The sequence below is a fragment of the Chiroxiphia lanceolata genome, chromosome 1 (assembly GCF_009829145.1).
Source record: "Chiroxiphia lanceolata isolate bChiLan1 chromosome 1, bChiLan1.pri, whole genome shotgun sequence".
NCBI lineage: Eukaryota > Metazoa > Chordata > Aves > Passeriformes > Pipridae > Chiroxiphia > Chiroxiphia lanceolata.
In genome coordinates, this window is record NC_045637.1 from 126,768,332 (window position 1) to 126,794,469 (window position 26,138).

General features: G+C 35.7%; 1 protein-coding gene across 1 annotated transcript in view; it reads left to right on the plus strand.

Moving 5' to 3' along the window:
* The window catches only part of DGKB (diacylglycerol kinase beta), a 310,728-nt gene that overhangs the window by 56,312 nt on the left and 228,278 nt on the right, over positions 1–26,138 (plus strand). Inside the window, 9 exon segments of the mRNA XM_032699151.1 lie at positions 1,255–1,408; positions 2,736–2,771; positions 4,332–4,472; positions 9,461–9,510; positions 12,373–12,447; positions 12,975–13,094; positions 22,744–22,861; positions 25,484–25,572; positions 25,653–25,769. Of these exon segments, the coding sequence (XP_032555042.1) occupies positions 1,255–1,408; positions 2,736–2,771; positions 4,332–4,472; positions 9,461–9,510; positions 12,373–12,447; positions 12,975–13,094; positions 22,744–22,861; positions 25,484–25,572; positions 25,653–25,769 (900 nt within the window).

The following is a 26,138-nucleotide window of genomic DNA, read 5'->3' on the forward strand; positions in this document are numbered from 1 at the left end:
ATTTGGCTTTGTCTCTTAATTTTTTAATGATGACAGGTTGCTGTTCTGTTTGATCTAGAAACAAAGACAATAAAACTATTTTTTACAGATTAATGATAAGCTGTTTTAAAGTCTTATATGTAATGAGTAGTGCCATTGCTAAGTATGCAGTTGTGTCAATATCTTTCAGGACAACTTTATCTTTAGTAGTTCGGTATTAGCAGGATGGGATCATAATACTTCACATTACTGTGACCCCATTGCAGTCTAAACCTTCCTCAAGGGGGAGGTGCTGATCTCTCCCTGGTACCAGGAACAGGACACGAGGAAATGGAACGAAGTTGCATCAGGGGAGGTTCAGATCAGACATCCGGAAAAAGTTCTTCGCTGAGACGGTGGTCGATCAGTGGAATAGGCTTCCCAGGGAAGTGGTCATGGCACCAAGCCTGTCAGAGTTGAGGAGCATCTGGATAATGCTCTTAGTCATATGGTTTAGTTTCAGGTAGTCCTGTGAGGAGCAGGGAGTTGGGCTCAATGATCCTTATGTATCCCTTCCAACTTGAGATATTTTACAATTAATTTTATTACTTAGAACAGACAATGCTGTCTTAACATGATCAGTCATCAGTGGAGTTTTATTAATCAGTTCTTACCTTGATGGCAAAAGCAAACCAAATTAAAGTAAATAACAAAAGTTTTGAACCAACAACTTGTTTTTTCCCCCTTGTAAGTAATACTGTATATCTCAGCACTCTCATTTGACTACTGGACCTACCCTATTTAAAATAGGGTGATTAGTAACTTTTTGACAAACACCAGCAGAACATGTTGCCACCTAGGAAAAGACCGAAGGCCTTCAATTCTCTGAATTAGGCATCCAAAAATCCCCTGCTTTTTGTCTAATTATAGAAAAGACATGCTAAGTACATCCCTGTGAGCTCCACGGGTGCCTTTAGTTGCAATTTTGTATATGCTGTTAAGCCACATTCTAATCAACAAACTAGAGAGCATGAAACTTGATTTCAGGGTCTGATATAAGGGCTCTGAATTTACTCTGGGCTATCTCATACTGAGATATTGTAGCAATACTGTCAGTTTTCAAAGTAATGCTTAATTCAATAATCGCTTTCAAGAATAGCTGTGCCAGTCTATATCTTTGGAAATCAGTGTTTCACGTACAGTCCGAAGTTTTTGTTAACAGAATATTATTTGATGGATTAATATGAATTTTTTTACAAAACATTAACTTTTTTTTTCTTTTCCCCCTCACTCTAGACAATTGATTTAGAGGGGTTCAAGCTGTTCATGAAGACTTTTCTGGAGGCAGAGTTACCAGATGATTTTGTTGAGCATCTTTTTACATCATTTAGCAACAAAATATCTCACTGCAGCCCATTAATAAAAAACAAGCCACAGCACCTTTCTGGGGGTAAGTGATAAAATCACAGTAATATAAGAGCTAAAGGTTCCCTCACTCTGCTGTTTTACTTCTAATAGCTTTAAATATGTTGAGTTCTAAACTGTATGCTGGTGGGGGAGGTTGTTCTGGTATTTGTGAAATTAGAGAAACTAACTCACTCATGATAAGAAATGCTGTGAAAAGAAATGGAAATTAAATGGTTTAATCTTTTTAATTCATAATAATGATGCAGCTGAGACACCAAGTGGACGGTCTTTGTCATGTTAATGCTAATCAGATTGCTATGGTTACATGATCTTGCTGCCTACTCTACTGTATAAACAAGTAGAAGCCTTTAGAGCTTCACGCCGAGGCTCCTGATGGAGGTCTGTTGTTTCTGTGCCCAGTTACTGCTGTTTCTTTTAATTGGCTAGGTGTGATTCTGTTGTTAGTAATCCTACATACTTAGCAGCTTTTATTTTAAAAAATCAGCTTTTATCATTCTGGTATTGTATTTCTATGATTTTGACACTTCATATGTAGAAATTATAACAACTGGTTTTAGGTCACTGCCAGATTTACAGATAAATTCTGCCCAGTATAGGCCATACTCGAATTTCTTCATTTTTACTATAATTCTCTCTCATATATTTTATTCTTATGTGTGATAAAATTATAATAATGATAATTATTATAACATCATTGTTAAAGTTGTTATTATTGTTGTTTAAACTGTATGCTAAGTTTCTTACTCGAATGCTTCTTCTAAAAATTTTTTTCTCCTGCACAAATTTTTCCCACTTTGTGGTTAGTTTTCATCTTTCTCAGTTATTAAGGACTTTAGAAATAATATAACAAAATACCGGCTTAGGAATCTTCCATTTGTATATAACGTAATACCAGGAGGACTGTTTGATAAATTGTTATATCCAAAACATGTTCAGAGAGGCAATTCAGTTCACCTCATGAAAGAGTTATTTGTGCTTGAAAATATACTGTTTATATTGTAATTCAATTGCATGAGATTTAAACTAAATGTTGTCTTGATAATTTGTAGCATTTAAAGGGAAAAATTGTGCATTAGTACATTTTGATGTGCAAATGGCAATTATGCAAACTTTTGTTTTAGGATATTTAGTAATTTTTAAATGTTGCTAATAGTGAAAAAACCCTGACTGATACTGCAAAATAAATTTGGCAGAAACATTTGACATTCTTCTGGAAAATGGAAAGATACCTTAGAGCTAGAGAAGATGACAAGAAAAGTAGTAGAGTTTATCAATCTTTCTGGTACATGTTTGCTTTTCACTTACTGTCTTTTGGTCCACTCATGTCTGTTTATAAATTGTATTTTCAGTTAAGGCATCTGAAGAGAGATGGAAACAGATGCCAGGTAAGCAGGAGCACTGCGAGTCATCTGTAAGTCAGAACATTGCAGTCAACCTCTCCCACCTCTGTTTAAGAAGTAATAATTTAACCTGTACCTTGCAGCTGATAAGTTAAAAGATACCTTAAACTTTGTATTTCTTTTCATTTGGATGTCAGGACTATATATTTTTGAAAAGAGTTATCCCAAGTTTTGAAATACTTTTTATGCTGTGAATAATATTCACAGGACTGGAATTTGAACTATTTGTGTAAATTTTGTGGTTAAAGCTAGCATCTGAATTGGATAACATTTTATAATGTCTTAATTTTAATGACAGTTAACTGACATGCAAGCTCATTAAATAGAACACTGCCCTGTTAAATATTTTTATTAATTTAAATATTTATTTTCAGTTTATTATTTGCCTGAAACCATGAACATGGACTTGATTCCAAGATACATTTTCTGCATGCCAATTTGCTCTTATTTACCAAATTTTATTGTTTTAACATGTGTAGACATGTATTGTTTTAACATATAGAACTAACTTTTAACATGTAGACTTTTAAAGATGTCTTCAGATTGCAATGAAGTATTTCAAAGTAAAAATAGGGCAGTGAAAAAAACCACACCAAAATTCTATTTCCATTTGCTACAGTAATTAACTTGTTCAAGACAAATGGATGAGAGAAATTATGTATTGAGGTTATGTGTGCAATGATGAATCTGCACTGAATTAGTTACAGAAAATTTTTAAGAACAGTATATCCCTTTGCAAAGTTTCATCTTTAACATCACTAAAATCAGAAAGAAATGTAACAACTTGTAAAGAAAGTTTTATTACTGCTTTCTCCGTGTTCTGCTGTCCTTCCCAGTTTTTCAAACTTTGATCCTGCAGATTCCAGAAATATCATCAGGACTGGTCATACTAACGTTGTCCTGAAACAAAAGAAGTTTGGCAGTTTTGAAACTTGTATTCTAAGTGGTACACTGGAATTGCTGTTAATCATAATGTCTGAGCACATATTTAAATTCTATGTTTATTTCCTCAGTAGTTTATCACTGAGGCTTCCATGTTTTAAATATGTACTGCACTGACATACGCCTGGCTGTGTTTTTGGGATAACAATACACTTGGGTGTTAGCAGAGTTTGACACTAAAACATCTTAAATTAGTGTAGTTGGTGTCAATCTATAAATTAAATGAAGATTCTACAAGCACAAGGCAGTGGATACAGAGTTGGGCAGGGATTGTTTAATACTTAACATGTAATGTAGTAGATTAAAATTATTCACCGAATTGGTTTATAGCCAAATGACATCAGATCAATGCAAATGAAAAAAAGGTTGTCATTCCCATAATTGGGCTGGTATTCTGATAGTTTGCTTTATTTGTACAACACTTTATAACCTCGCTATCATTTAAATTCTACCTTTGCTGGATAAACTATGAACACAAATTGTTTAGAACTTTGGATGAAGAAGTAATCACATAAAACAAAGATGCATGTATGCAAGAGTTTTGTTTTCATTTTCTACTTGTATCATATGTGAAGACTAACAACGGCTATTGGTTATTTCCAGGTCTGAGACTTAACAAAGGTACCTCTACATCCAGACCTCCTACTCCTGCCAACTTACATTTACCCGACATGATCCAGCTGAAAGATATTGTTTGCTATTTATCACTGCTAGAAAGAGGAAGACCAGAAGACAAGCTAGAATGTATGTTCTTTTTTAAAGTTAATTTTATATATTTATTTCCACAAGTCATCAAATGTTCTGTTTCTGAGTTGAAGAATCAGTTTTGAGACAGCCGCATTATAAAAATATGGTTCTAGGTGACTGTTATTGCAGAAATTATTTTTTAATCTTTCTAATAGTATTAATTTGATGAGATTTTAACTAGATTTACTCTATCTAGCACTTGTAAAGATGAGGAGTAAAGATTGTACATTCTGTAGTTAAAATAATCTTTTCTATACTGTCATCCCTTGATTAGCATCAGATCTGAGCAAAACAAATTATATATACTGAGGATACGTGGAGATATATAGATGGAGTGAATAATCTGTAAGCTAATTCAAACAAAGAATAGTTAGTGTAGGCTGTGGGCTCTATAATGTTAGTGAATACTGAAAAGCCAAGAATGATCCAAGTCTGCCTCACTGTTGGGAATGAGTGTTTGACATGGGAAGTTAGAAATGGTTTTTTTTTAATTAGGGACCTGAGTCAATAAAGCACAACACTTCTACCTATTAAAAAATACCTTTGAGTTTGATCTGTGAATTGGAGAAAAATGTCCTCATAGAGATCATATATACTTCAATATACATAGTTGGTCTGTCTATAGAAGATCTGTGGGATCAGGCTCTAATATGGAAAGTAAACATTCAGTATGATAGGACATGCAAACAGTAGGCTTCTGTCAGAGTAAAAATTCATTACATGGTTACATGACCACATGTTGTTGAAGTATCTTGATGTTTCATTACCTGTAGTTAGCTTACAATGGCAGCCTTGTACTATAAGATCACTGATACCTTTGCTTCAGCAAAGATTATAAGCAACTATTCCCCAGATTTGGTGATACCAGTTTGGTATCACATGATTAGAATACGAGAATGTACGCATGAATGTGCATTCAGAACACAAGCACAGAAAAACTAAGTTCTTAGGATTGATTTTAGCTTACAGTGTAATAACTGTTTCACGGTAGCAAGTTATGCAAGCCTTATCAGAGCTCTGAAGAGCTCAGTGCACAAACCATAGCATGAAATGTAGATTAGTTGCCTCCCCTGGTGTCAGGAATTGGTACAATGAAAAGGAGGAGAGACAGAGGAGCAGATGATGATTATAGTTTGGGGAATTTTCCATGAACTTCCTGCAATAGAAACTATATGTGCAAAAGACTATGTTCTGTATGATTTAGGAGGGAGAGAGCATGATCTGATAGCTGTACGGTACTTGCATGTTTGTATATTCAAGGTCATTTGTATTTACTGTGTATAATTATGGGCATATTATTTTATAGGTTTATTTTCTACTTTGTTATTGTATTAAGGAGGGTTCGGAACATACTGAATCCTGAAAACCATGCCACCATTAAGAGCTTAACAAAAACCAGTATTTATTACTAAGAGGTGGCCAACAAAACGAACAAACACAAAAGGGAAGAAGGAGGAGAGAAATAAGCCCCCAGCACGACCTCCCCAGTTAACCAGCTGTTGCCCATAAAGTTATCTTACCGACCTAGCATGCCTATAATTACCCATAGCAGAGGCTGCATCCTTGGAGAGTCAGTGAGTTCACAAACTGGCAGGCGTCCCTGCCAAAAGGCAGCGTTGTCCTTGGTGTGAAGTTAGCTCTCTTCCAAGAAAACACTATCTGCTTTTATACAATTAATTGAGCGACCTCAACCTCCCAGATGTGGCCATCACCACCCAGCCAGAGGCCCTCAGTCCCACCTCCTGGTTAGGTAAGTGCATCTCTTCTGCACATGCGTGAGAACTTTGGAAATCCCCTCATGCACGCGCAGTATGCCTTGGGGGTCTTTTTAATTGAGTCTGGGGGCGCTACTTCATCCTCCTCCTCCTCAAATTCTCCTTCAGGTGACCTTGGAGGACAATTAGCCAGTCACAGAACACCAATTAAAACAGTGTATACAGAAGTTCTCCCTCCAAGGACGAATTCACTGTTTTATCAGTGAACTTGACAGGGAGAATATAAACTACTGCAGGTGGCTGGGGCCAAACACAGACAAAAAGTATCAGCATAAATTCACCCTGGTACAGTCATACAGACTTAAAATATACCATGTATTGTCACGTTTTAGTATCTAAATTTTGGCTTATACTGTACCATTAGTATGAAGACTTTCCCATTGATTTTGGTTGAATTCTTCTTATAAATTAATGGTATAATTTTGCCCTTTTTCTGAAGTAGTTTCATAGCAGTAGATCCTGTGGCTGTAAGGTAAATTATAATTTTCAACAATGAAGTAAAAAAAGAAAAATTACTTATTGTGGAGTTTTCGACATTAATATTAATACTAATCTCTAATCATGATTTTTTTATTATTTCTCTGTTGACAAAAATTGGAAAAATTAATCACAGCTGCGTGTTTGGAAACTTACTTCAGGACAAGCAGAAAATGAAAGTGGTGCTTTCAAATAGAATCTGGTATAAGCTGGAGGATAAAATACACTAAGAGAAAATAATGCTTAGGTTTTGGATCTGTATGATCTACAGATTTTCATAGATTTACAAATATTCCAGCAGTTAAATGGATTTTCCAGCGTATTAACTATGTATTTCTAGAGGTCTTAAGCAGTACAAACCTCACCTGTTTCACATGCTCAGCATATCTATTATTTGTAATCTATGTATGGCCTAAATATAAAGAAAATCCCAATCAGTCCTCACAGAGATACATTAGAAGAATAGAAGATATCCTTTTAAGGTCATATTGCTGTCTAGTGATAGAAATAGAGTGCTATCAGGTAAGGGGATGGGAAAAGATGACTTGAGCTCTGCAGTTTGCATCAGAGCTTCTGTTGGGTTGTTTTTATCATTTTGTTGTTGTTTTTTTCTCCTAGAGTGTGTAAATCAGTGGGAGCATGAATATTTAGCAGGGTATGAATAGAAAAGAGATTGCGTGCCAGACCAGTAGCATAGTTTTTCAGAGTCTAGCCAAGAACACAGATTGAGCCTTTTTACTACCCAATACATTTGTAATTGAAAAGACTTGTTTGCTACAAAGTGAAACAGTTATAATTATGCTAATGTCTGGTTCTAAATGTCTGATTAGAACTACTGATTCATGTTAAGTGAAAAAAAAGTTGTAAGCATTACTTCTCTGGAGTAGGTAAAGATCATGGAAATGCTAAACCTTGCCTTCATGATAACTGTAAAACGTTCTTTTAACCACTGTATTAGAATCACAGAGGGGGAGGAAAGAGAACCAAATGATTTGAACTTTATCACTGAGTGATTCAGTGATTCATCCCTATGGAAACTGAATGCTTAATGGTACCTTTGTCAGATAATATTAGCTGTCTAGCTCTGAGCTTTGGTAGAAGGCCTACTAGCGGGGGCAGCACCAATCTCTGGTGACTTTTGACATTAACTGTTGTTTTACACTGAAGTATCTCTGCTATGTAACTCCAGGCAAAGAAGGAGATTTTTATAGGCTTTCTTAGCCTGTAACTAATGAATAGTGGGCCTTTGTGGCTTTAAACAGTGTACTACAGTAAACATCATCAATCTCGTATTACAGCTCTTAAGAGCAGTGCAATGTAGTGGCAAAAATTGAAGTGGTAGAGCAGTGTAGTACCTACCATTTTTCCCCACAGTTAGATGAACAATTTATTCCCAAGATGGAGGATATAAGGGAAGCAAGCCAATCCATATAACAGTTAAATATGTTTTACTGTAAGTCCCAAAATAATCAAATTCTTTCTGAATTTTACTTTGTAATTGCTAAGAATTTTCTCTCACTTCTCATTATAGTGTTCCCTGAAAACTATTATAAACTTTGCTTGCAGAATTTATTGGACTGTAACAGCATTTGCTGTGGATCCAACGTGCTGGAATTCTTCACTGTTAAATTGGTCATATGTTATGTTTCCAAAAACATCTGATAAGACAGTTTGTAAGCAGATTGATTGGGTTTTGCTGTCAGTGACAGCATTACAGTGTCCTGTAAACACTTCTACATGGGTTGACTTCTTCATCCCTAAAAAATTGGTCTAGCGCTAAAAAAATTAGCACTTTTGAAGGGGATGGTGGGTGTTTAGATTTCAGAGCTCTGGCAAACTGTCCCAGAAAGTAGGGACAAATAGCAAGGTATATGTGGGCTTCTGGATTTCATCTTTAGTCTTTTAACAATATTTCCTACCAAAGCTTCAGGCTTCTTTCTGCTCTGCAGTCTGATGCAGTATATGATCAGCTGAGGAAGCTGCTTTCAAATATCTTGGTAGACTTACCCATTGTTGTCACTGGAATCAAGTCATGATACAATCTTGAAAGTATATATTTTCTGGATATTCTCAAAGTGCATCTTCTTTTCTGGGTGACTTCCAAAAATGTTGGGAATACATTTTCAAATTGATGAAGCAAGTTAGATTCTGGGAGAAGCCATGCTGGCAGTTTGTGAGGAATGTTTATTGTTGGATTGGAATGATTAGATACTTAAAATATTTATCATCTGTTTCATTTAGTTGGTCAAAAAATACTTTCTAAAGTAATATTACTATTCAATAGTGATAGCTGCTACCAAGGGGGTAGGATAGTATTACTAAAATTTAAGCAGCTTTATCAATATTTGCATGACCAATATTTGGTGAGATGATACGCCTTTTGGGAGTACTCACCATCACTAGAGATCATCTCTAGAAGGAACAAAAATTAAGTTCACAGACCAAATTATCTGCTGGAGTGACAATGTGGAAAAGGTGCAATTACACTGTCCAGCTAATATGTCTTGTTGGAGGCACTGGTAGTTACTGAGTGAACCTCTCACATAATACAATTTATGTGGTGAGTCTACAGTTAGAGTGATCATTAAAAGTAAATGTTAATATTTGTCCTTTCTTTGAAACTCAGGTTTAGTTGCTTTGTGTTTTGGTTTGGAGTTGTTTTTTATGAAAAAAAAAAAAGGTATTTACTATGTTTTCTAACCAAGTTTCCTTGTCTCTTTGTTTTCTTTTCAGTTATGTTTCGCTTGTATGATACAGATGGGAATGGATACCTGGATAGTTCGGTAATGTTATTTGTGTATTTTAATGCATTGTAAGAGTATGTCATCATGGAATACCTGTACAAAAATAGATTAATCCAAATCAAGTTTATATTTATCCTGAATTATTAGAAGCAGTATATACTGTAGTCGATAAAAAGTAAATCTTGAGTTTTCTTTTCCAATAAGCTGCTGCTTCTACTACTGTATAAATTTTCAAATGTTGACACTGCTGTCATGGAGTCCTATTCTATAGTCTTCTGATTTTTCATCATATTACTGTAAGGGACACATTAATATAATTCCAAAAATTCTAGTATGCTGCTGGGACATGTGTATCTCAAAGCACCGTTTGTAAAGATTTCATTAAAAAGAGAAAGTATGAGAGTCACACAGTGAATTTATGTGGAGGCATGTCAGAACTTCCACGTTGTTATGAAGAACAGAGGAACAATGTTAAAGGCAAACTTTTGAGGAGTAGCCCAACCAAATGTTTGAAGAAAAATCAGAGGTATAGCAATAATTAAAAAAAACTGTAGCTATTTTTTTCTGCTAGCTAACAGAAAGCAGTATTTTATTGGCAGTGATTTTTTTTTCTTTGTTTTTTTTGCCCCTTCTTTTTTATCTCCTGGAGGCAAGATAGCATAGAGTGGATTGGTAAAGAAGAGGAGCTGATTCCCGTAAGTGACAGGGAAATTTTTACCTGCAGGGCAGTTCATGATAATGCACATACTGGCGGCTGAAATCTTTTCACATATCTTGGAGCTCACCCTGGGATAGGGATGTAGTGATTATCTCTGGCCCTGCCTCTTCCTCCTGTTCTGAAGCCCCTGCTTCCTCTTCATCCCTCACTAAGTGAACTGATTTTTGTCATGAGTTTCTTCTTCTGTGAAGGGACAGCTGCTACCAGCACAGGTTCCTCTGGTTCAGCTGCAGTTTTGACTGGCCCCAGTGCCTGTTGGTCTGATTTCCTCCTCCTCCTCCTTAGGATGCTGTCTAGTATCGAGCAGTGTCTGATAAACAGTAGTCAGGCCCCAGCCCACTGCATAACTTTTCACCTCTCTGAAACTGCCATGGCATTTTTCTTTGAAATATTCTGCCACTTTATGAGAGTCCTGTAGTTGTTCGGGGGTGAACTTCCAAATCATTGGAACAGAGTAATCCTTTGAAAGCTGGCCCATTTTCTCTTGCTTTCCATGCCACTCATGGCTCTATCCATCCTCAGGACAGATCTCTGAACAACCTCCCTGGAAATCTCTTTCTTAACTCTAAACATCGTGTGGATCGCCCTGAGGAAAACTGGCAGACTTAGCAACAAGAACATTTTTTCCTTAACATCCAAAGGGAATTAAAAATTCTGAAATGCAGTTGTAACAAGTCTGAAGGAGGAAAAGGGTGTGAAAAGCTAGGGAAAATCATCCTTCCCTGTCCCCCCAAAGACTGGGTGTGATTCTTAATGGACTCCGAAAGGTAGTGCCTGAGGTATGAGTAGGTATTCAGCAACACTGAATACATATCCCAAACGGCCCTCATGGCCCTTGGTGTCATGTCATAAAATGATATCCCACAGTACATCAGCAAAGCAATCCTGATCCCTCTCCCTGCTCTGAAAAATAACATCCCGAGGAGCACATAAAGGAATATATATACAGGGTTAGGTACCATACCCATATGAACAAACCAAGCAATATTGTGACCAGTGGCTCTGTACCTAATACAGCAAATGCTTAAGTAAAATTTGTTACCAGCCTGTTCTGGGCAGATCTATTGTTATCTCAACCCTTCATGCCTCACAGTAGGCACCAAATAAGGCTGTCATGGTTTAGGAATGGTACTCCCCAATTTAGGGCTCCCACTGAGACTCTCCAGACCACACTCTCGCTCCTCTCCCCCTCCTGCAACAGAATGGAGAGGAGACTTGGAGACACAAAAGGTAAAGATCACAGTTTGAGATAAGAACAATTTACTAGAAAGAGCAATTATATAAGGAAAAGAACAGTAATAACATCAACAATATTAGTAACAAAGGGGTACAAAAGAGAGAGAGTAATTTACATCCAAAATGCTCACCACAGAGCCTGACCCTACCTAACTGCAGGCACGCTGCCCTGACTGCTCTCTCCAGCTTGGAACTGGCATTACCCAACCTCTCCGCTGCCCACATGTACTCAACCAGAAGGACCCCTTTCTTTCCAGAAGAGACTCCCTTTCTCCTGCACCTAGCAGTGACTTGAAGTGGTATAGAATAACCTCCAGGTCTCAGCTATGCCTCTCCTGGCTATGGCAAAAATTTATCTTGGCTCCTGGCTGGAACCAAGACAACACGAGAATTCAGAGTGGTCCTGGGTAAGCACTGGAAATGTTTACTAAGCAAAATTGTATATATGAGTATAGAAGAGCAGTAGTGATACCTCATCAAGGGAAATTGCAACACCATTATGGTAAGAAAACTTTGTATTAGTTTATAGCATCCACTTTATGCCTTATTTCCATTATAAAGTTTTGAATTACTCAGTAGCTGTCAAAAAAATAGTTTGTTAGAGTGCTGGAATTTAAAGATCCTTACAGCATTATATCACAGCATGGACATCAAACAGTAAAAACAGTGCTCAAAAGATAACTAGGAAAGAAGAATCTATTACTGCTTTCAATTACTTTAATTGTGGGGATGTATTTCACCTCCCTGAATGCTTCACAGTCCATGCTGATGTTTTGCTCATGAAGTAGATTCACCTGAGTGGACAGCTTCCTGTGTAAAGGACATTCGTTAGGAACATTGATGAAACAGTGTCACTGAATTCAATATGGTTGAATTATAAGTTGCTTTGCAGTAGAATGTTTCTTTATAATATTGCATTAAATATCATACTTTTCATTCGTCTGTAGGAGCTGGAAAATATCATTGCTCAAATGATGCATGTTGCAGAATACCTTGAATGGGATGTTACTGAACTGAGTCCAGTAAGTATACATTTTATCACAATTTTTTAATGTTGCTAGAGATAGCATTTTGTGATATTTCATGTCGACATATGATTCTATATGTTAGTAAGATAGAAATAAGAGTAGTCTGTGTTCCACTATGGCACTGTCAATTAGCACTTTTACAAGTATTTTACTGATTGAATCTAATCTGTGAAACATTCTTGCTACAGTTTAAGGGTTTTTTCAGTGCATGTAGTAATTAACTTCTGTAACACAACTGGTTTGTCTCTGAATATTTCTTAAAAGTAACGGCAAGTACACAGGGAACCCAACTTAGTTTGAGGTCTTTCTATGATAATAAAATGTAAATAGGAATATGACACTTCATTTTCTGAACTGTCCGTACTCATTTTACTGCAGCTGCCATACAAATAATATTTCCCTTACTTTTTGTGTGTGGATGAGGGAGTTAGAGATCTGCACGTATTCTAACAAGAAGTTGCTATATTAGAATATAATAATAAAAAATTAGAATTTATGAGATTTTTCATTAAACTGTGTAGATTCTTCGTGAAATGATGGAAGAAATTGACTATGATCATGATGGCACTGTTTCTCTAGAAGAGTGGATCCAAGGAGGAATGACAACAATACCACTTTTGGTCCTCCTTGGGTTAGAGAATGTAAGTATTAAATAAGAGTGTCAAGTCTCTGCTTGCATGTAAGTGTGGACCTCAGGCTGGTTTCTCTGAGGCCTGTATGAAGAATACTTTGCTTTACTTTTCTTCAGTATAGCTGAATGACATGCAAAGAGCAAAAGTGCGTCTTCAAAGGCAGAGTTACCATTAGCATGTTTGAAGCCCCACCAAATAAGTGAGCTCTGGAAATGGAAGCTGTAAAAAGCTGATTAATTTGCCCTGCTAACAGCATGTTGTTAATTCCTAGCTGTAGTATTATTTGTTAAGAATGTCTTACTGTGCATGTGTACGTTACAGCTGACTTGGAGCAGTGTCTAGTATTCTCAGCATGGTACTGGATTCTGTGGCCGAATTGTACTGAGTCACAGAACAATCTGCATTGAAAGAACTTCTGGACATCTGGTCAAGTCTCTTATTAAAGGCAGGGCCACGGATTAAGTTATCCAGGGCTCTGTCAAGCCTAAATAATTCCAGTGAGGCAGATTCCACCAGTCCTGTGGGCAAACTCTCCCTGTGTTAATTTTTCTTAAGGGAAAGAGCTTTTGTTCTTATGAGCAGAGGGAATTTCTTCTGCAGCAATTATTGCCTGTTGGTTCTTTTCCTGTCAGAATACATCCCTGTGAAGATGTTCTGTCTCTGTAACTACCTTAATAAACTATACTAAGTAGCAATATCAAAGGGAACACTTACACCAAAGGATAGAGTGTTATGAAAAATGAACTTGAGTGTTCTGTACATTTACAACTTCACATTAAAGCTAATACAGATGTAATATGATCAGTTTTGGACTAGTTAAATGCAACTGTTTTAAGACTGGCATGTTGCCAGTGCCACCTGCTGTCCTGTATCTGAGCTAATTTTGAACACGTATCTAAGCATATGTTTCAAATGCTTTTCTGTTATTTCAAAGAAAATATTTTTGTTTCATCTTTTCCTAATTAATTTTCAGATATTGAGGTGAAATAATAAATAATATTTATTTTCGTCATGTAGTTTTATGGCTTCAACTAAATCTAGTCTGCTGTAGTTACTCTATGGTATTTTATTTAGACAAAGAATGGTCAGACTTAGACTTTGTGTAGGAAAATCTGTAACAAACCAGTTTGTTGAACAGAAGGTCTGTAAGTCTTGCAAAATTTTAATAATCAAATTACAAGCAAAATACCTGAATTTCAGTGTATTTGGATTACTGTAAATAGTAATTCCCTAATTCTATATGTGAGACTGAGTAACAAAAATGTTAAATTGCTTGCCTGTCATCAAAGAGATATTTGTCAGGCCTAATTGAATTATTTATGTGCAATTACTTTAAACAAAGGGCACCAAATGCTCTCAAGCAATCAGTACAGTAGATAACTGACAGTCACTTTCAGCACAGATTTTTCTTTTGTGACAGGTAGTATAGAAGTTCTGGGAGTAGTTTTCAGTGTCTACATTTCATTCTTTCTAAATTTTGAGCTCAGTAAATTATGGCATAAATTAATGCAGATCCTTCTGTAGAGGTTTATTTTCATATTAAAGCATGATTCTCCTTTTGAGTGTTTTTACTAGTTATCGTTCTGCATGTAGCTTTACTATGGAAATAGTAAAAATGCACAAATAGTGATCAAAATTCTATAACCTCGTATCAGGTACATAAGCGTACAGTTGTAGAAAAATAGCATGTAAAATATATTTTTTATTATATTTTTGGATCAATAAGCATAGTTCATTATTTTATGGTTTTTTAATATTCTACTTTACTGTGAATGAAGTCCATTACTACATATGAGCTAATTTGCTAGTCATTTGCTAATGATTCACTAGGATGTGATGCCACCCTTTAAAAGGGCTCTCCTATTTCTTTTGATGTTTAAAACTGCTTAATTTTTTAAACCGTTTGCAAAATATGTAGAGAAAAGCAAAATTTTTATATTTTCATCAAATGAGCAGAAATTTTCTGCTTCTGTTTGTACGCAGTTCTAAATGATCAAATCGAAGTGTATTTTAGGACACTGAAAAGTGAAATCAATAAAGTTAAAACTTCAATGCCTGTCTGTCATTATTTTGTGTAAACTGATAGCATGGTTTTACTGGTTTTAGAGCATCTAATGTATTACCCAAGCACTTCATTCCAGTGCATCATTCCCATTAATGGGATGCTGTAATTTTTTTTACATGTTGTTGTTAGATTTTGCAAACCTAGCTTCCCAAGACTCTGCTTTTTTTGGTTGTCTTTCTCCTTTTAGTTATGATAATAAAAAGTAAGATAAGTATCTTTTGAATTCATTAATCAAATAATAAAGTGCTGATATCTTAAAGTTTTCCTCAGGCTGATTAGTATGTGAAAATAAGGGGCATAACCTACTGGCTTATGATGCGTAGACGTTTCCAGCTGCTCATCACATGTTGTAAAAAAGAGAAAAAAAAACCCCAACAAAAACAACAAAACCACACAAAGTCAACCAAACAAAAACAAGCAAACAACACCCCAAACCAAAAGAAAAAATGGTCAAGAAACCAAAACCCACCAAACAATTCTAGCACCTTCTTTTACCTTTAGTTGAGTATGATTTGGTTCTCTGCTGAACTCAGCAATGACAAAATTTTAAATCCAGGAATTCTCTCTCTCTCTTTCTGCCTTCCTTCCCCCTGCCTTTTTCCTAGACTTTCATGACATTTCCAATGCCCTTTTAAATTTCTTTAAGATTACTAAACTAATTTCTAAGTTGCTGGCACAGTTTAGAGATCAATTCCAGAGCTTGTCTAGTATGATAGTGACAAAGAATTGTCACTGTAGTTTATTTCAATAAATTATGACACCAGTGAAATGTTTAATTTGTTTTGGGTTGGGGTCCATTAACACTGTAATATACTTAACTCTTGTACAGGGCTTGTACGAACGATACAAAATTCTCAGCTGGTGTAATTTGTTATGCTAATATCAGTGAAGCTATGATAATTTATTTCAGCTGCAGATTGTCATAGTACCTTCAGCTACAATGTTTCTGCTTAATCCTTGGTTTCCTTTAATAGCTATACAGAAAGGTCAGGTATCATAAAAGTTCTATATTACATTTAAATCCTTTCAATCAGTTTTTATTACATAGTGTATTAGGTGATTTAGTTACAATATTTGAAAAAAGAAAGGATCATTTAAGCAAAGTATGGAACTGTATTATACAAAAATAAAAGAATAAACAACTTAGTGTTTATGAACAGCAGTGTTGAGATAGCCTAATCTCTCACAGGATTGTGGTCTTTGCCCTCTGACCACAGCAGTCATCCCAATATATATAAGGATAATATTAGGTTGTTACTACAAGTATTAGCTAGCTGCCTGTTAGCAAGTCAAAGGAGTAACAAGGAAATTTGCCTGATTTCCCTTCTGTGCGCGCACTCTCTCTCTCTCTCTCTCTTTCTGCCTTCCTTCCCCCTGCCTTTTTCCTAGACTTTCATGACATTTCCAGTACCCTTTTAAATTTCTTTGAGATTACTAAACTAATTTCTAAGTTGCTGGCATAGTTTAGAGTCAGGGAGATAAAGGGACAAAGACCATAGAAAGGTCTCATTTCCCTAGGAAATCAGCCTAAATATCCAGTTTGCTTTATTTCCTCCTAAGATTTGATTTTGAAGTTGCTATGAAGGTAGAATTTATAAATACTGAGTTTTATCTCTGAAAATGTTGCAGAATAGAAACAATGTATTCGAAGCGTGGTGCTTTACAAGGCAATTGATCTGCTAAACAAACCAATTTGGATGCAAGATAAGGAATTTAAATAAGAACCTTATAAGTTCTTTTTCTATAGGGATTCTGTGGTACACATACTTTTTGGCAATTTGTTTTACAAGAAAAGACCTTGGGACTGTTTACATGCATAATCCATTTGTACTTGGATGACTATCCTTTTTCCAATTAGAAGTGGCTGAATGTGTTCTGTGCAGAACCTACTGAAGCCTTGGTTGTTAAGACCAATAATTCTTTATTTGATGTTTAGTTGTTCCAGTTCTGTGGATTTTTTTTCATGCAATTCCCTCATATAAAATGAGAATTTCTTGAATAAAAAGAAAATGTTAACTGTAGAGGAAATAGTTATCTGGGTGGTGTAATTTTTAATAATAAGTGTATGAGGTAGAGTTTTTTGCTGAGTGGTACACTTCATTCTGCAATTTTCACAATCCTCACCAACTTTCCAAATTTAATTTTGCATCTTAAGGGAATAGTTTGTCTCCCATCCAAACACAAGTTGGACAGAGATATCCCTGCAGTACTCCCGGCTGGTAATTACACTTTTGGGAAGTGGCCTGTTGCACATTAGTGACCACTAGGCTACTTATTCTACTTGTCTACAGTAGAAGCCTTCAGTTTCTGACCTTTTTATTCCATTCTGCATTAATTTTAGATTAACATTGTAAGTGAAGGTGAAGAGTTACCCTATTGACTCTCCAAGCATTACTTAAAATTTCCTTTGTAATCTGAGCACAGAAAGCCTCTCAAGTACAGGTTTGGTCAGCCATTTGCATTGTACTCTGCTCTTTGGTAGGAGTTTCTCACTTGTACCATATTATTCCACCCTGTTAGGATAAAAGCATTTGGTTTCTCTTGTAAGGTAATTCCATGCAAAATATTTTGGTCCCACTTCTCCTGTAACAGATCGTTACTACCACCTCTGTCAGTGATTGTGCAAAATGTAGGTATAAAATGCAAGTTGTGAAGTGCTAGAGTTTAAAGAAATCTCATGATTTAGGAAATGTTTTTATTTTCTCTCCACTGGCCACTAGATGTCATGGTTGCACTGTACCTGGTACTGTACAGTTGCTGAAAAGCTGCTTTAAGGTGAGAGAGAAATTGAACACCAGCAAATGCTTCATAAAGTTATCAATAATCTGTAATCAGATCCATATGCCTTTCTTTTCAGTCACCAATTGTAATTTTCAACCCAGTTCACCTTTTAAATCAAGGTAAATTTCAATGTGACCAACGTTTTTGTTTTATCATGACTATGCTTCAATTAAGTAATACGAAAATACTCCTATAATTTTATTTTGGATCCTCAAGCAGCAAATATTATGTGATTTCACTCAAATAATTTAAAAAGCAAAGTTTTAAAATTTCTTTGATTAAATATGGGATGGAATACTGTAGCATGAGTCCACACTTCAGAAATGCTGCTTCTTACATTGTTATTACATTATATTGCCTTACTATTTGAGCTCCGCATATGTGAAAGTGGAACCAAACTGGAGATGTGCAAACATTTGCAAGTCTAGAGTTGTATCTGTTGTATTGTGAGTAGTCCCTCCTAGGCTGGGCAGACTGCTGGGCAGTTTCATAGACTTCTGTTTTGTTCAGTGAGGAAAGAAGGTGATACGGCCTTTTATTGTCCTGAGAGACCTTTCTCTTAAGTCCTGTCTGAAGTACGGCAGGTGACTTTTCTAAAAGGCTGAAGTGCCGATGCACCACATGCTATTTCCATACATAAACTTAAGCCCCTGCTAGAAGCTGTAGCTTGCCCGATTTGTACCAGCTCCTTCCCAGCTGGAAGCAGACTCCCCCAAAGTGATAAGGCTTGCTGTTTTACCGGTGTCATTTCACAGCATCGCCAGCAGAGACCGCGATGCTAATGCTTTGTGAGACTTTGGCAGCGGGAGCTGCTAAAAAAGTGCTCGTCGCTTTTCTTGACGGCGCTGCTGACTTTTATGCTGTGCAAGCTCCCACTTGCTTGCAGGAAGTTTGCAAATGCCTTTTCTTACTACAGTCACGCTTTTCCTTTTGTCTTTAGTTTGATAGAAGCCCAGGAAAAGCCAGGCGTAACTAACCTGTTCTGTGTATAAGGAGTAAAATAGATGGTATTTCATTCAGGTATACAAATTTACCTTTATTTACAATTTAATTTAGCATTAGAGTCTCTATAGATGAGAGATAGGGTCGGTGAAACTTCATGCTTTGGCTTTTTATGAAGCTTTTTTAAACAATTTTCCCTCTAGTGGGAAAATTTTATTTCTGGATGAGTGCGTGGATAAAGGCTGTGGAAGTTTTTTGTTTGGTTTGCTTTCTACAACACACATGCACAGTATATCTCAGAAATTAGAAGTGAGGAGCCTTCCAAATATGATATCCCTCAAATGAGGTTATTCCCTCTCCAGCTGAACCAGAAGAGACCTAAAACCCCCTCTTCCCAAAACAAATCGAATAAAACGAAACCTGATATTAATTCTTTGCTGAAAGCAGTATAGAACATAACTGCATTTATAATAAAAGGAAATGCTGCATAGTTTAATGGACAGTCTTCTCACCTTTCCACTGGCTGAACAGTACCCAACGATCAGTCATAAAATTGTCTTGAACAAGTCATGTAAATAAATTTAAATATATTTTTTAAATAAATGGAAGCAAAATAGCAGGCAGGGAAAGAATGACAGCTACTCAATAACATCCTTCTCATTTGGATGCTTGTTACTGACTTCTCACTGAAAAGACTGAGCATGCTGGTATTCCAGACACACTGTAGCTGTTTAAAGACAATGTGTTTGCTAGGATCAAAATTTATCAATGATTTCATTACCTTTTATAAGTCTCAGAATCTTGAATTTTGTGCTTGAAATCTGAAGATCACTTTGGCTGCCTTTATCTACAAATATCTAAAAAGCTGAAGTAAGTTAATATTAAACCAGATTAGGGATGTGTAGCTGAATTCTGTGACAGCATAAAATTTTCCACTAATTCTAAGGCTGGCTCTTTTATGGTTGACTTGCTTTTTAAGGTCAGGTCGTTTCGGCAGTCAAATCCATGGTAGAAGGGCCAGGACCATAAGTTAAGAGAACTGTTGTTAACAAAATAAATGTTGCTATTGTCATTATGTGTTAAAGTCTGCGTTTGACATATGGAGGCTTGATTTTCAATGATGTGTATAATGAAGTGAGGAAGAGATTTTTACTGTACCTGCCCTGCTTTGAGTTCTTCTCAATGTCTATTTGTTTTTAAACTCTTCCTCAGGATATGGATGCAAAATGAGTTAATGTCAGTAAATGCACTGATGTGTCAGAATTGTGTATTTTATTCATACTTAAAGACTTGCATTGAAGGGGCTTTATTTTGTATTATGTCTTTTTTTTTCTTTGGCAGTGTTTTAAAAAGTTATGTGCATGCATAATCATACGCAGCACTTTATTGCTTATTTTTGGCAGCGCACAAGAGCAAAAATTTAATTTGTTCTTTTCCAAAAGTGCATTGTGTTTATGTAATGGATTTGCATCAGTTGCAGTCTGTAACACAGCTAAGTGTTTTAATTGGCAGAACACCCACATCAAGACTTGTTTGTTTTTCTGATAAGGAAAATGCCAGCTAAGTTAGACCATATGTTCTGTTCAAATAAGAAGTAGCATATTCACATGTAATGGTCATTCTTTAAAAATAAAATTAAAATGAAAAAGTAACACAGAACTAGTGTAGAAGAGGGGCAAGTTTATGCATAAGTATGAATTTCTCTTAATTTTCACAAACAGCAAGTATTTTGCCAAGGAAAGCTGGTCAGCTCACATTTTAAGTGCTTGTGGTTTATGACTGTATCTGTTGATGACCTGAGTGATGTTAAAATCCAAGTGTACATTGTTTGCTGTTTTTTCTTAGAAGGATTTAGATTGTCTTTATTGTCTACTTTCAGAAGACTTGAAATTCACAACCTATATTGTAGTTTAACCATACTTTAAAAATGTGTGGAATATGGGGGTAAGATGGGAAGAAAAATAGACGTTACAGAGCTCCATGTAATGAAATACATCCTCTTCAGCTGCCAGTCATGAAGGAGCTTGACAGGCTTCTAGTGCTTCACAGCTGCAGAATCTATTTCTGCTTCTTCAGGGGAAATTGGAAAACTTCCACACTCTTTGCCAGCCTGAGAATCCCACATTAGGCATCTGCTGTGCTTTTTCTGCAGAAAGGGGACCCTGACATTGCCCAGCTGTCAGAGAAGGCATTTGAACTCCCGCTGATAATACTGGGGAAGCTCCACTTAGGCTCTGATCCTGATATCTCACTAGAGAAAAAAAGTATTTCAACTGACTTCAGTTCCCTCTGTTTCTAGGTAGTTTGCAGGAAATATTCAAAGTGGTGTTCTGACTTAGACCTAGCTCTGAATCAAACATTCTTAATTTGTTAGAGTGCTGATTTTCCTTCAGGATTTATTTTCTTTTTGCCCACAAGGACGAAGAAGTCTTCATCATATTTGACTTGTTGTAACAGCTAACTCCTAGAACAGAACAATACTGATTTTAAGGACATAATTTGTATAGTATATGCTAATATAGGACAAACCTGAATTTTTATTAAAATTTATGCTCACCGACTTACATTGACTGTCCTTATCAGTGAAAACCATCATACTATTGAAAATCTAGTCAAAAATATTGTCTATACATGATGACAAGTAATAGTAGTAGTAGTTGGATGTGAGAAATCAGAAACTGGATAAGAACCAGCTGTTGATGTGGTTTCTGAGAAACAGAGATTGGTGTGACTCCCTTTAGCTATGTGACAATTTCTTTTTGGTAATGACATGACCAAAAGACTATAGAGCTTCAGCAATACACAATGAAACATCAAACTACTGCATCCACTTTCCAGCTGATAGACAGTAACTGCTGTTATTCCACTGGATGTTATATTTGTTAAAACATAAATAAAAATTTAAAAAAATCTCATTATATTGCATTAGATTAATGTAATTATTTTTTAAAAAAATCAAAACCTCTGATGATTAAAGAAAAGCAAAAGCCTCATGGCCAGACTTGCCAAGAAGCCAGGAATTTAGAGAATTAATTTAACGTCTGTATCAAGTGCAAATCATTTTTTAAACCATCAAATAACAGTGAGATCTCAAAATTATTCCATTAAGGAAGAGGAGAATCATGCAACAGAAAGCTTTCTTTCATAAATATAAATGATTTGATAATATTTTAGTGGTTTGCATAAGTTACAGTGGGCCCCTAAGTTGTTAGTGCCGATCGGTTGATCAATTTATTCATGCAAGATTTGAGTATAGTGCTACAGCTGACTGAAAAATGTGGGCTTAAAACTAAGGAATTCTATTTCTGGAGAAGAGGTCCAGGATGTAAATCTCACCCTTAAATAGGTGGGTTTTGATAGATTATTGGCTGTATAGGGTAACATAAATTATAGCTGGCAATAGTTATTGTGGTGTGGTTAGTTTTCCCACTTCACAAATGTTGGTATACGTTCCTAATTCTAAGAGTCATTAAGAATATCTGTGCAGTTTTAAAAAACCCTTTCTGTTGTTTGTTTTGGTGAGTTTTATCTTCTAACCTGCAGCACCTTTATTTTTAGGATTAGTCTAGAATAAATTTTATTTTTAATACTAGTTGTAATAATGCCTAGATATCTGGATAGAATTGTTTTTCAGGGGCGACAGCAGCCTGATGGGTTTTTTTTTGATGTCCATGAACTTCTGAGGAATTTTTTTGTTATATCATTGCCTTTGTATTTAGAATGATTATGCTGTGATCTGGTACAGAGTATTAAAATGAAGTAACAGCTTGTCTTTTACGTTCTTGAGTCAATCTCCAATTTTTATTGGCACTTATATATTTCATTGTTTATTTTATTAAGTGAAATCTGTTTCTTTTATGTCCTGTGCAGAATGTGAAAGATGATGGGCAGCATGTATGGAGATTGAAACACTTTAACAAGCCTGCCTACTGTAATCTTTGTTTGAATATGCTAATCGGAGTAGGCAAGCAAGGTCTCTGCTGTTCTTGTGAGTATAAGCATTTCGGTGTCCATGTGTGTACATGTCTATTCCTAGAAATGTTGCTCTTGCTGCATAACAAAGAACTCATAGCTTCCCAGTACAAAGCCATTGCTAGAACAGTAGTGTCTCCCTCTTGTCTTCTATGCTTGAGCACTCAAGGTTCTTTTTTTTAATTTTTCAGCTTATTTGGCTTTTAAATGTGTTGTTTGAGGGAGTTTTCTCTTCTATCAGAAACAATTTTAGAGTTATCACTATTAGTTCCCTTTGGAGTCTACCACTCTTTTTTTTTAATTCTGGGGGTTCTTTAATTCTTCTTTAATTCTTATTTTCTATTAGCAAGTATCATGCTTAAGTTTCAGCCCTATAGTTTTGTTATTCCTGTTTTTTTCTTGTTAATAATTATAGATATTCTTTAAGAGGTACATTGACAAACATCTAAGTCCCATGTTTGTTGATTCAAATTTTGTTCTGTTAATTGTGAAGGTCAAAATCCCAGTTTCCCAAAAATCGAGTTTCTGTAACAGTTCTAAAGTTTTGTATAGTAACTTGGTTTGTATTCATTAATTTCAATCCACGTATTTACTGATTATATATTTTAAGGTAAAGGACAACAGAAAATCTACTGCAGTTAATTTGACCTTCTTTAGACTATTAGGTGCAATCACTGGCATTCAGTTCCTTGAGTCGTATCTATGTATGTCCTAATAATCTGTGTTTGACCAGCTCATAAACTGTATCTTGAGAAACCAAGGCTTTATGAAAGATACCTTGTCTCCATTTGAATGTTTCAAGAGATGGATGATCCGTATCTTTCTTTTGTGGTGTGTTCCCATGATTAATCATCTTTTTTTTTAAGACCTATTTTCTGATTTGAATATGTCTTGTAAATGGTTCCAATGACTGGTTCGTGTTATGCCCTGCTCCATTAGATTAATGAGATCTTTAGTACCCACTGTATTCTTCTCAGGATGGTACCAAGTCACCTTTCATTGTTCTTTTTGGTAAATTAATCAGTTTCCTAGTGTAACTTACTTTCTCCATTTTTGGTATGAAAGATAGCCCATCATAGATGATCAAGACCTTTCTACCTGTATATTTCTATTGGTTTAATTTGAGATTAGTAGGAGAGAATGACGGTTTTGAATTGATTTGTGGGCCACAGATCTCTTTAAAACAAAATTCGGATGTAAATCCTTGTGTGGATTTTCGCATCTTATAATTTCACTCACGGTACTATGAAATGAGAGAGATACATCTTTTAAAATTCAAACAAATAGAAATTGCGTAACTTCAGGTTATTAAATGCTTATGACAGTAACTGGAATATATATTTATAAAATGCTGATTTGACTGCTAGATCTTGAAATGTTATATTCTTTAATATTCTTTTATGTCAGACTGATGTTTTTTCTACTGCAGTGTACCTCTTTAGAATGTATTTCTTATTGTGCGTGGTATTTATTTGCTGAGAACAGTAGTCTCAAAGTATCTGAAGAACATCCACATGCTCCTTCCAGTTACTTCATGTAGGAAGAGGCATGAGTCCACTTAAAAAACTATTTCACTATTTCCTTATCTTGCTAAGCTTTTTCTTCAATATATTTTCAAAGCATTGCTATAGATTTCATTATTTGCATTTTAGATTGTGTGGGAGGAAAAAAAAAAAGGGGAACCGTAGGGGGCCTCACCATCCCTCCATGGTCCAATCAACAATGTTACTCCCTGCAGTTTGTCTGATTAATGGCTGCGCCTCCCACTGGGTTTGTGTAATAGGTGCAAGCAAGGTGTTTAGAAGTACTTTGTGCTTAATTGCTCTCGAGGTCAAAAGCGTGAGACACCGTGCAGGGAGAAATTCATTCTCAGTTTTTAATAGTTGACTCCCTTGAATGCAGGCAGAAGCTATAGCATTATTTCCTTATCTTGGCAAAGTTATGTCGTTGAAGTCAATAAATCTTTGCATTGTATTGTGATATTTGTATGTTTTCCAAATGCAGCCAGTGTGATCTGGTCACTACAGACCTGGTCAACTGTAGCAGTTATCTAAAGGTGATGTGGAGGGCTTAGGGGAAAAAAAAAAAGGCTTCTCAGGACTTGGTATTTTGGAAAATAAGAGTTAAAGTAGTTAAATATGTGATGGTTACATGGAATGCATGAAAACAATTGCTATTTGAAAATGGATTAATCAGCTATTTAAGATTTATAAATCAATAGAAGGAATAACATAAATTAATTGGGTTTTATTTTTGTACTTGCCAGCTGCTCTCATGCCTATAGTTCATAAAATATAGATTTCTTCTCACTAGCAAATGACACCATTTGGCAGTCATCAATTTATCTTTAATATTTTTGTCATTTGGAAATTATTGTGAAAAAATTTAGCGATCTCTGATTTAATTAAGCATTTCCTGTTATGCAATGATAGTGCATTCTTGGATTTCTCACTTGCATAATATTTCCTGTTCTAATTGGCCTTTTGTATTCCATGGAAAAAGCAGCCTAGTTTAAGTTTTCATTGACTGATTGGATTGATTATTCAGAGATGGCATGCTGGTAATGTTATTTGTTTCACAGAAATGTAGTCAGAAACACCATTGCCTCAACATCTATTAATGTATTTCTTTTTTTCAGTTTGCAAGTATACAGTCCATGAACGCTGTGTCTCAAGAGCTCCTGCATCTTGCATCAAAACATATGTGAAGTCTAAAAAGAATACTGAAGTAAGTTTGGGGTAGCATCAACTTTGCCGTGTACCTGTTAATTTAGTAACTCTATGTATATTCACACTTTTCTTTTGCAGGTAATGCACCATTTCTGGGTAGAAGGCAACTGTCCAACAAAATGTGATAAGTGTCACAAAACTATAAAATGTTACCAAGGCTTGACTGGACTTCACTGTGTTTGGTGTCAGATCACAGTGAGTATGCTATAGTAAAACCTTTAGCATGGGTTAGAGAGATAAAAATCATAGAATATTTTTCTGTAGCCTAATAATTTTAAAGGTCTCATTCAATTCTGTCATCAGCAATGGCTAATATGTGTTTAAGGGATGGTATATACAGAATATTCTTAGGACTCCTTAATTGTGGCAAGCCAATACTCTTAAAGGTGTGCTTCGCCTCACGACAATATCCAAATGAAAGTAATGTATGCCACTCTGAAGAGCAGAATTCCCAATCTACACTACGGAAAGATTACAACAGCATTTTCAGTACCAGGGAAAATCAAGGTCACTGTGACACTAGGACAAAGTCCTAATTTGTGGTGTATTGACAGGCAAATGAAA